This window comes from Numenius arquata, chromosome 1 (genome assembly GCF_964106895.1).
Source record: "Numenius arquata chromosome 1, bNumArq3.hap1.1, whole genome shotgun sequence".
In the NCBI taxonomy this organism is placed as follows: Eukaryota; Metazoa; Chordata; class Aves; order Charadriiformes; family Scolopacidae; genus Numenius; species Numenius arquata.
This window is the reverse complement of record NC_133576.1, coordinates 32,629,000-32,641,291: the sequence shown is the minus strand read 5'-3', so window position 1 is coordinate 32,641,291 and position 12,292 is coordinate 32,629,000. Positions and strand designations below refer to the sequence as shown.

Sequence of the window (12,292 nt, the reverse complement as noted above, 5' to 3'; positions counted from 1 at the left end):
CTTGGCAGCTAAGAAAGAAGCAAGTATGCTTCAATACAGTTTTGGTTTATTTTCTTGAGGACTCAGTTTTATATTCAAGTTATTATCAAGTCAAAAGTCTTCCAGAGCAGGACAGATTTTTAAAAGTTACACTGTAGAAAAAATATTACCGTTCATTCTAATGATGCTGAATGTAACTTAAAAGCAAAACTACGATTTGGAGCCATCTGAAGAGAGACTCCCCTCCTACCCTACAAAAGGGGATGACTTCCACATGTGCATATTTCTCTAACACACAAATAAAAACAGATTTAAAAGCAGTGTTTCTAGCTATGTTTGAATCTTGTTAAGTTTTGCTGTCACTCACTGCAAACATGTCTTAAGGAATTTCATGCTCTTAATGCAAATAGTCAAATACAGCTATCAACAGTTTGTCATAAGTCAGCTAATTGGTGGCTATAAAAAACAACATATATTGCATAAGGAAACTGTCAAAATGTCAAAAGCTTTTTTCCCCCCCTTAACAAGCACCCCTTAAATAGAAAGAAAAAGATTTTTGTTTCTTTGCAATTTAGTTTTAGATTATATTACACAATATGTCATTGTGACTGACAGTAGTTAACATTTAGATATTGTTGACCTATGTGATGTGTCAAGTTTCAAAAGACTCCTAAAGAAAGCTTGAAAATACTTCCACATAGTCAATGCAACCCAAGGAGTCAATCTGTCCTGTGGACAAATAAATATAGTATTAGCTAATGCTCTAAATTAACATGCATTAAATTTCCTGGAACGGTCGTTTGAAACATAAGTCTTCCTGGCTGGCAGACAATATTAATAACCTAAATTTTCAACCAACTGAAGTTATAAACCTTTCAATGGTTTGCTTGAATTAAATTCTATAGACCTAAATACAGAAGCTTAACTACCTTTTAGGGTCAAACCATTATAATTGCAAATGCCACAGGTTTTCACATAATATGGGTGATGACCATAAGAACTAGCTAGCCCTCTTTATAATCCATTTTCAAGGTATAAAGTTGCACATTGGGTATAAATAACATGAGATCATAGGTCTAGCATAGGTTTTTACATTCCCTAGCCTCTGTTCTTACCTCTGTGGTTAATGAATTAAAATTCCAGTTTCCTTGGAAACATTCATTTAAATATTTGCAGTTTCCTATGTGTAGATATTTCTTTTACAGAGATACATATATACATAAAATCAGTCACCTTGAGATTTGGGACTGCTATGGAATGTAAAATCTGATTACACAGAGAAGGTAAAACACCAAGTCATATTAGCTCCACAAAGAGCTCTGTGGAAACAAAATGTTTCTATATATTAGCACCAAGACAGGGTTTCTGCTATTGGAAAAAGAGCTATGCATACAAAGGAATAAGGAAAGGAGCAGAGATGAACCAGGGAAACTTCAAAAGATCTCAGGAAAATAGAAAATTCAGACATCTGACAGATTACTAGATGCTGAAAGAGGTCTAAGAACATTAACACTTTTAGTGGGAAGGAAGGTGGTACAGTAAATCAAGAAGTTTTTCCATTTCACTAGCTTCAATGTTACCCAAGTATTACCTGCAGGTAAAGAAATCCTTCGCATAAAAGAAAAAAGCACCACTACAAACTGGAAAAAAAAAAAAACAAAACACACCACTCAACATCAACAAGTAAAAAGATTGTGGATAACAGCAATCCAGTTTATGTAGTTTACTGAGATTTCAGAGTAATTTCCAAAGTCATTCAACAAAAGCTTTTAACTAAGTAGCAATGAGGTAAGATGGAAGGGTCCAGGCACAGACAAAGAGGCAATGAAAAAGAAAGAGGACAGAGAAGCAAACCATTTGCTCCAGCCTGAAGGTAGGTTGCTGCAAATTCATAAAGTCTGTGCTGGAAAGCAATATTCAGAAGCGATCTAGAAAAAAGAGCATGTGGCAAGATGACCAAGTTTGCTCAGTACAGAGATATAACATGTAATAAAAAAAAAAAGGGGGCTAGCAAAGATGAACTGACAGAAGAAACTGAGTGACTATGTAATAGTGACTATGTAATAAATACCATCCATGAAAGTATCAGTTCAACACATGGAGTAGTTAAAAGCAGAATAAAATAAGAAAGGAAGACAGAATGAAACAGTTAACTTCACTGTAGAATCATAGGGTAGTGGAGTTCAGAAGGGACTGATGAAAGCTTCTTGTCTAACGTCCTGCTCAAGCAGGAGGTCACCTGCACTATCAGAGCAGGCTGCTCAGGGCTATTTCCAGGCACATCTTAAAAGCCTTCAAGGTTTGACAGAGCCTGCACAGCCTTTCTGGGCAACCTCCTCCACTGCCTGCCTCTCCTCATGGGGAAAAACGCTTTTTATATCCAGGCTGAATCTCTTATCTTAAACTTACTCCCATTGCCTCTCATCCTCCCAATGTGCACTGCTGTGAAAAGCCTGACTCCATTTTCTCAATGGTCAGCTAATGCAAACTATTCCATAACTTCCCAGGTTGACTTTTTGGCCTATCTACAGTTAATCAGAAACCTCCATGACCTTTCAAAGACGACAGAGAGTGGTCTTGCTAAGGCTTTCCCCATTCTCTTAGCACCACTGGATGCAGCTCAATGGGTCTGATGGACTTTAATGGGTGAAGCTTCCTTGAGTAATCTCTGAATCCTTAACAACTGCTCAGAGTTCCTCTCTCTCAACTAAGCACAGATGTCTGGGAGACCTCATCAGTGAAGGCTCAGGCAAAGCAAGGCACTGAGTACCTCTGCTTTATTTAAGCCTGCTGTCACTAAATCACCTGCTCTATTCAGCAACAGAACTTTGCTCAGCCTTTTATGACTAGAGAACATCAAAACCTCTTCTTGTTACCCTAGACATCCCTTGAGGCATCGACTCTGGGTTACTTTCATAACACCATTCCTCATACCTGGGCAACATTTCCAAACTTCTCCTCAGTAGCCCATCTCTGCTTCCAGATCCTGCACACTGTCTGCTCACACTGGAGCTTGGCCATGAGTTCCCTGGAACAGCAGAATGGACTTTTCTTGCAATTAGAAGATGCTGCCAGCTTTCCTGATCTACTCTGCCCTTCACGGCTGCCTCCTATGGGATCCCAGGTACCAACTTCCTGAAGAAGACAAAGTCTGCTCTTCTGAACTCTAGGGTTTGTACCCTGCTACTCCTTCCTCAGTCCCATCAGGATCTTGAACTCCACTACTTCACGGTCACTGCAGTCAAGAGTACCCATATTACTACATTTCAAACCAGTTCTTCCATTTTAGGAAACAGCAGATCCAGCTTTGCATCACCCCTAGTTGGCCCATCATTACCTGTATCAAGAAGTTGTCCCTGATACTCTCCAAAAGTCTGGCTTCCTTCTGTCCCACTTTGTTGGACTTCCAGCAGGTGTCAGGATGTTTATTAAAGTTCCCGATGGAAACCACAGACCATGACCCAGAGACTTCTTTGCCTTTAAAGAAAGTCTTGCTCACATCATCATCCTGAGGAGGGTGGTCTGTACCAGACTGACCAGTGTGTTAACTTTATCAGCCTCTCCTCTGATCCTGACCCACAAACTCTCATCTTAAACTGTCATCTTGTCCCATACAGGTACCACATACATTTGAGCTGCTTGCTCACAAGAAGGCTACACCTTTCCTTCTCATCCCTACTTGTCTCTTCTGAAGAGCCTGTATCTGTCCATCATATCACATCACATCATAAGTTCATAGCTCACTCACACCTTGAGAACTTTCCTGGTCCCTCAAAGGAAACATTAGTAGAGCTAGAAAAAATCTGGAGAACAGCAACAAGGCAGATCAGAGGTTAGAACAGATTCTACACCCGCAACAACTCAGCAGTCAGCTTGGAAAAAGAGATCAACAGCCTGTTGAAAGACAGTATGAGAGCAGTCCACATAATTCTAAATGACAATAAACTAAATATCTTGTCCACTGGGAGACATGGAGGCCAACAGACAAAAACTGGTGGGAGCCAGGTTTAAAAACAAATTAAAACGAGGTGGTTCTTCAGGCAACAGGGAGCACAACTACGGAATTCCTACCCAAAGGACCCTATGGGTGCAAAAAGTTTGCAAGGGAGACAAGTACATAAAAGAGGGGTCCACTGGGGATTACCAAATAAAACTGCAAAGGATCAAGAAAATCCCCCAAGATGAAAGCAGCTGGAGGCTTGGGAGTGTTTTAGCAGAGCAGTATCATGTGTACTGTTTGTACTCCTCTGTAAGCATCCATTTGCAGAAATTACTAGGCAGAACATTGATCTAAATGGGCTCAGCCTGAAGTACAACAGCCATCAGTATGAAAATAACAATATTAGTTTATCTGAAGTGCTTCAGCCTGCCAGTAATTTGTTAAAAATGGGTATTAAATATTTTATTTGTTTCCTCTCAAAATGTCAGACTATGAAAAGTTACAATATGCTGAATTTGCTTCTTGCAGACTAAAAATAAATTTCCTCCTGTTGTATTCCATTTTCACCCACAGTTTTCTGTGGGTTTGGATGCTTTTGAACATATCTACAGTTTATTTACAGGAACATACACAGATTTCTAAAAATCGTCTTAAAAGATGGATTCATAAAGTTTATGTACAATGAATTATTGATATTAGAACACTAGATTTCACTAGATAAGCTGCAGTACCTGTACCCATTTCCCTATTGATCTTATCTTTTAAAAGAAAATACCAAAAAAAAATAACCCCAAAGGATAGCTTTTAATTAAGCTACATATACACAAAAACAGACTAAGAACACACAATTGGCTGCATTAGGTAGAACAACCCAAAACAGACACAACTGAATCCACATCAGACCTTCACTTTCCTCCTCCTCAAGTTTCCTTCTCTATCAGTTATTCTTTCTTTTACCCTACTTGGCTATCTATTTCCTATTAAGCACTCCATGATTGAGGATGTCTCATTTCCTCTACCTACCTCCACTGCCAGCCACCCTCTTTCAGTCATTTGCATGCATTCCTTTAAATATAAAAAGTCTGTTCCTCATCTGTAATCCAATTTTCACATGGTTTTAGGCATCCACAACTGTCATTGATGTCAGTGTGAGCTGACAGGATCTTCAGAGACTCAGCTCCTTGTCTTCAACAACTTTTTAATAAGAAACATTTTGAAGCTTTACTTAAGTTACGCTACCGTACTTTCTACACTTCAGTCAGACTATGGATGAACATCTTAAGAGATGCAATAAATAAGTAATGTTTATCTCATGCAGTGGCCTATACTTCCCAGGAAAACAGTTACCTTAAGTTATCCACTTAGAATAAGGTAACTCACCTCACATTAAATACAATGAAGTGTATGCATAGTAAATCAAAGAGGGTGCTTACCTGAATGACAGCACTAAACCAGCACGTGTTGCCAACATTCTTTAATCCTACTGGACAGTTGTCTTGCCGCTTTCGATCATAAGGGTTTGGAGAGTCACTCCATACCTCTGGGTGCGTCCTCTTTAAACTTGCTTTATTTTCTGCAATGCTGGCTTCTAGAACTCTTTGGGAACAGAACGGAGGGAAAAATGTGAGAAAGAAAAAAAAAAAAAAAGACATAGTAAAACATCTTCAGTTACTAATAAGACATCTTAATTACACCATTTTTTAAGTTACTATTGCTAAACTTGGTTTTAAATTTATATGCAATATATGCAAAAGTAAAATAGTGTCTCACTTTTGAAGGTGTATTGTTACAGTAATTCCACTACCTTTTGGAAAATGGTATAGGTGAGTGACTGAATCTCCTGTGAGAGCTCTAGATACAAGAGCCATGTCTGTAAGTCATCAATTGTTTAAGAATCAGACTCAAATAGGATGGACAACAAGAAATTTTAGGCAGCATTATCAGTGTAGTGCTTTCATCTACAAATGCTTTTATTGGTATGCAAAGCACAAAGTCACCAATATTTATTTTACTGACAGGAAACCAAAGCTAGCTAGGTAACTTTCAAAAATGGAAGAAGCTTTTTTAGTTTCCATTTTTGCAACTTATGCAATAGTATTAATTGCTTTAGATAGCAAGTGATTACTTTGAGCCATAGAAAGACATCTCCCCAGAATTTTTCAAATGCCACCCAACAAGTTAATTGTACGCTTCAGTGACCACACTCTTTGCAGGAAACTGTTCCTACATGATTTATGCTAAATGTCTCTATCTCACATGACGGTAAGATCTGATGAGTGTTACACTTCCGAACTCAAGCTTCGCTCAACACAGCATTTCTACATCAGCACATAACCTTAGCCCTGTGACAAAAAAACATCTTAAAGGTAATTTGTGGTAGCCACATACTCCAAATAGAAAGATGGAGGTGGATACATTCAGGTCATATAACAATGGCTCTAACTAATAAGCAAAGTTGCCTGGCATGAGCACTACTGACACAGTCACTATCCCCAACGATCATACAAAAGGCCGAGCTGCTATTGAACTACTACATTGGCCAAGCACAGGATTTCAGGAGCTGCAAGACAAGTACCTAAGTGGTCTGTGCAGCCTGAAGGGTTACCCCTTCAGTTCTGGACTCACTAAAGATCAAAGAAAGGCAGGTTTAGGCTGATCTATTAATGGACTTCCTAAAGAACAAACTTTGAACACCTCAAAAAAAAAAAAAGAGAGGGGTGTGTGCATGTGTAGAAAACACATGACATAATCCCTCAGCTTCCTAACTAACTATGCTCTTGTCAAAGTAAGAAAAGGTATCTTACAAGATATACAAGAACTACAAAGCATTATATGAATTTACTGTATTTGGGACTGCTTTGGGACACATACCAATTTGTTATTTTGAAAAAAAAAAAATAGAAGCATTAAGAATTTGAGAGCCCATTTGGTATAAATACCACTTTTGTATCAATACATCTTGGGAAGAACCTAAAACTTTTAATTTTTTAAGGATTCATTGATTTCTAACATTTAGTTTTGACATATAACATTGTCAACAGCACATCTTTTTTCAAAAGACACTGAAAGGACAGGCATATCATCCTCTAAGACTTTCTGCTCTGACATATCTTCAAATGATGTATAGGGATAGAACCTGATTCTCCAGTGGCAAGACTCCTACACTAGCAATGATAATGTCATCTCCTAAGCAAATCCCCAAAAATAAAGGAACAGTCAAATTCATTTCTCTTCTCACTGACACAACCCTTCAGAAGCCTTAGATGACCAGTGTCTCTCGGATTTGAAAGTAAAAGTTATTTGATGAGGACATTAAAAATTAACTCTAAAGGAATGTCCTACATATTTAAAATATTTTTTCATTCAGGTGGAATTACCTAAACTCTTGTTTAAACTAAATTGAAGGAACTGACAGATTGGAATAACTTTAGAATGATGTTGTAACAGGAATAAAATACCTACTCCATACCACTTTTGTTTTGGGGAAAAAAAAATAAAATTTAAAAAAAAAAAAAAAAAATCAAACTTCTCCCCCCCACCACCCCCAGGCTCAAGAATATTTCAACATATTTCAAGATTCAAGTTCAGAAAAATATATATTCTCAAAATGAAAAAGTTCCCTGACCCCAAAGGTATTGCCATTTATCAACTTAATTATCAACCAGAATTTCTTCCTGTATTTGTTTTTGTATTTCTTTAGCAGGTGAGGGATTTCCTCATCTCTAGCTCCACCTCAAATCTGTTTCCATATCATAATAAAGTATTTGATTCTCAAAGCTTTGTGATATTTTTCCTTATTTTTATTTATAGTGTTATCTATCCTCAGAGAGCACATGCAATACACATGCAAAGAGCACACTGTATGTGCCAAATTAATTTTCAGCCACAATAATAGCCGTGATGTAAACTGAAATAAAAGTGAGCATAGTAAACAGGCACCTACTGATCAGCAAAAAAGCTATATAAATAAACGTGTTTACTAGCATAGTGAGTATACCTCATACTATACTGTTCACTATATATTCGTACAGTCCTAATTTGAGTGACTACCATGACAATCTTACTCACACATTGCTCCAAACATAACAAGCATCCTTCCAGAAAGTTAGTACAAGGATTTAGCGACGCTGATTATGCAGCCAAAACACCCTCTTCCCGACCCTTGGAGACCACAGCAGCAGTCGCTAGCAGCAGAGCCATAAGCTACGTGCAGGGTATGGCATGTCCCTAACCTCATGGGACCAAAGGCTTCCCCACCTCCAAGTGCTGGAATCTTGTTTGGAGGGAAACTCTGAAGCGATAGTTAGTTACTGCCAGGCTTGGCATGGGACTTGAAAGCAGTGTTTTATTTCTCTCTCTAACAAGCTGGGCATAGGGGAGCAGCTTTCAGAGCTGCTTGCATGGGGCTAGCCAGACAATGCAATAAGCCTCGGGCAAAGTGAGTCCACAGCACAAAAGTTCAGCCAAACTATTTTGAGGAAGGCCACTAAACATGCTGCAGAAAAGCCCACTCTGGCAGACTATTCAGCAAAAAGGACAAGGAAAGGTCCTCATACTGGGACTCATAGCTGGACCTATAATCCCTATCCCTCCCAAGTTTCACCTTTGATCTATACACCCAATGCCTAACTACAGTGCAGAGTTCCCATCAGTTTCCACGATCATGTTAAAAAAAAGAAAAGTCTACAGGCTGTGCACATCCTTATGCACTTACACTGTGGACTCTCATTTTAATATGGCTACTACCCTAGGCACAACACAGACCACCTCACTTCTCTCAGTCATATCTTACTAGCTTCTTCGGTGAAGCCCTATCTGGCCAGCCGCATTCTCCTCCATGAAAAGTAATTTAAACAGGAGAAACTTTTTCATATGAGGAAATACACTGATCATGCCTGGGAGATTTAAAGAGATAATAGTAAAAAAAAAAAAACAAAAACACTTTTAAATGGGCCATGTACAAGATGTTCATCTTGGACACTTGGACATTTCAGCTGCACTCCTCTCAACACCTACGTAGTAATCAGATCTCTCCTCATTAAGTAGCACAAGGCAATTACATTCAGGAAGACAAATTCTATGTGCATTACAACATTAATTACACAAGTCAAGAAATTCCATTAATGTTCCCTTGGAAACCTTAACAAAATCAGTGCAAATTAGGTTCCAAATGACTATGAACACCTTTGAAAAAATATCCTCCACACCAAAGAATATTTAAATATGCACACATCCTACATTATTAAAAATGAAAGATTTCCACAGCCTTATTTGCTTATTATTGGCTTCCTATTTGATTTCAGCTTCTTACTTAACTTCGAAAAACAAAAGTAAATGGCTGCAGCTTGACTTGTTTACAACCAGTGTTCTACATTTTGTTTTGAGAAGTCCTGCGCAGATACTGTGCTTTCTATTGGAATGCCAACATTCTTCTGTGGGGTGTTAACTACAAAGTGATTTTTTGGTTTGGGTTTTTTTTTTTTTTTTATTTGAAGAAGTCTGAAGTCCTGTCCTTAAGGAAACTGATTGAACAGTCCAGATCAAGAATTCTGCACTTCCTGTATTTGTACAACTCTGACATAATTTGCCATCAACTCAGGGTGCATCTTGGTATGTAACTGAGTTGATCTAATGCCCCAATGCTGCCAAAAGCCTCATTATTCTCACTCTTCTCTGCCTCCATTCACAAGCAAAGTCCCATTTCCCTTTCTTGTGCCATGATACACTCTGATCTTTTAGTGAATATTTTTGTATGGCTTTGCGAGATGAATTCATGCAACAAATGCTCCAAAGAATACTACAGCAAGTGTAGAAGATGTGGTACAGTGTGCAGGCCATGTCCCCCTTAGTAGCAACAAGGCTCTTAATTTGGTAAGTGCTCTTGTGTGTAATTTTGCCATCAAATATACATCTATGTTTCGTCAGAAGGCCAACATTTTTCTCTGTATATAACTGAACAGATTGTCTACATGCCTTTATACATACAAGGAGAAAAAAAACTGGCATACTTTGATATTTTCTGCAACCAGAAAAAAATACACCATAATTTTGAGTGTATTTATAACACCTAGTTATGGGCTAAGCAGGGTAAGACCAAAAAGGGCTTTTTAGTCTGAGAAGTGAAAAACAGTCTACAAGAAAAAAAAAAAAAACTGAGACTCTGAGGGTCCTGAGAAGTGAGCACAGCAGAAGCAAAGGTTGGTGAAGGAAAAAAAAGGGAAAAAGATTTCCATATCTAGAAATAGGTCCATCTTTCTGAGTGTGTGCCTAAATCACAACTCTGTAATTATGAAAATTCTGTCCTTCAAAAAGAAACATGCAGGAGCTGAACTTCTGCACCAGAACTGCACAGAACTTCCATCATAATCTTGTATACATGTACATACTAAGAGGTCTCAGAAAAAAAAAAACAACCCCTTGAAATCTTCTGATTATTGATAAGATTATAAATCCCTCTCATTACACCCTTTCTCTCCTAATATATATTATCTTAAACTCATATAATAAGATGGCTTTTATCACAAATGGGGGGACAGTGAGGTATGTTTATTCTCACTATTAATACATTTATTTTTCAAAAGGAAAAAGCAAATGACTGTGGATAAAGTAACATTCTCCATATTCTCAGAGTTGGACTTTTCTGATAAGCCATTTAGTCTGTCAAATACAGTGAGCTAAGGAAAAGAATTATTGTGGTGAATCTCCCCTATCTAAATCAATTTTTATAAAATTAGCCTTTTACAAGGAGACAGTACTTAACCTTCTAATACAGGGATCAAATCATTGCCCTTTTTTCCTAGAATAAGACCAGCCACAGATTAAAAGAATCCAACATCCCCCTCCAAGGCCAGCCACAGATAAAAAATAACCCAACATCCCTCCCTTACAACCCTACACTTAGACTTAGTTCAAGTCCCAAATATTTCATAATTATATCTGTATTTAAATATAAACATGCACTGTACAAAAATTTACTGTAAAATCTGATAAAAAGATAACTTACAGACTCTTATCATGCCTGAGTTGAGAAAGTCAAGTTCATAAAATTTTAAACCAAAAAGTTAACTTCACTCAAAGCTTATAAATCCTATTTGTTAAATAGGTTAATAACATACTTTATCAGCCTAAATACAGCAGCTGCTCTTAGTATACTCGTCATAGCATTACTACCCTTCCCCCAATCTCAGCCTTAGCACAGAGGTAAGAAAATGTTACTGTAAAGTGAACACTGGAAAAAATAGGACAAAGAATTCATTAGCTTCTTAATTATATTGTCATTGCTTTTTACTTGATACGCAAGAGAAACTTTTACTTTTAGATCCCAATTTAAATATGAGCATATATCCTCTATCTCCATCCACTTCCTCAATATTTAAACAAATACATCAACATGAAACATACTAGTAAATCCTAGCCCACACATAATAGACTATTTTCCAGCGTAGAACATACAATAAAGCAACATCCTGAAGCCAGGCATATCAGTAGCACAAGTGAAAGTAAACAAGTTCTTTGTTATATTAAAAGTTTAAAAAAGCAATACAGGCCAATCTCCAACTCTTTAATTTAATTTCTGCTTTATATAAGTTGTTTGTTTACCTGCTAATGGCTTGTTCCTCATCTGTTATTCCAGTCTCCCTGAATGCCCTGTTTGATTCCTCCAAACTCAAGGCAATTGCCCTCTGAAGATCATCTTTATCATCTCCAGTGAGATCAATCACATCTGAAAAGCAAAACTATCTTTCTCAAAATTAAAAGTGAAACAGAATGAAAAGGCAAGTCTTACTGTAGAGGAGAGAGAGCCCATGTGGATTGCTGAGCGCCATTCCGGTCCATCCCCCCTGCGTTCTTCCAACCACTAACTCTGCTAACAGCTCCCTTCCACCTCCAAGCCAGATAAAAGCCTCAGCAGCTTGCTCTTGCTAAGATATGACAGGCAATAGTCTTCCTTCCTCCTAATGATCTTAAGTTTCACAAAGCTATGGGACAAATTTAGGAATCCATGGTTTCTGAAAGCCCTCTTAAAGCAATACACTTAAATATATTACTTCTGCTACTGCAATCAGTTGCTTCCAGGGAACACATGATGAAGGCAAGCTTCTCTTAAAAAGTTCTCTTAACCAAGCATAGTTGTTTTTCCCTCCTCATGGAGGAACGCATGCAGTTTTCCCAATACAGCCCCAAATTCTACAAGTATTTCTGTGCACTGGTGAGCCAAATACTTTCACACGGTTTCGTAACATGCAAGAGAGTTCTTTATTCAACCCAATTCTTTTCTATCCTGCCTGTGCATTCCTTTTCTGAATGTATTTAAATCCAATTTCTGTCTAGTGGAAGTATCCCATCTCAACAGGAAAACTAAGAACACAAATA

General features: G+C 37.8%; 1 protein-coding gene across 3 annotated transcripts in view; it reads right to left on the bottom strand.

The window, feature by feature from the left end:
- USP25 (ubiquitin specific peptidase 25) overlaps positions 1-12,292 on the bottom strand; it is a 97,414-nt gene that overhangs the window by 52,958 nt on the left and 32,164 nt on the right. For all 3 annotated transcript variants that reach the window (XM_074144349.1, XM_074144358.1, XM_074144366.1), the window contains exons 4-5: positions 11,519-11,642; positions 5,353-5,515 (exon numbers count right to left, since the gene is read on the bottom strand). In XM_074144349.1, the coding sequence (XP_074000450.1) occupies positions 5,353-5,515; positions 11,519-11,642 (287 nt within the window). The remainder of the gene's footprint in view (positions 1-5,352; positions 5,516-11,518; positions 11,643-12,292) is intronic.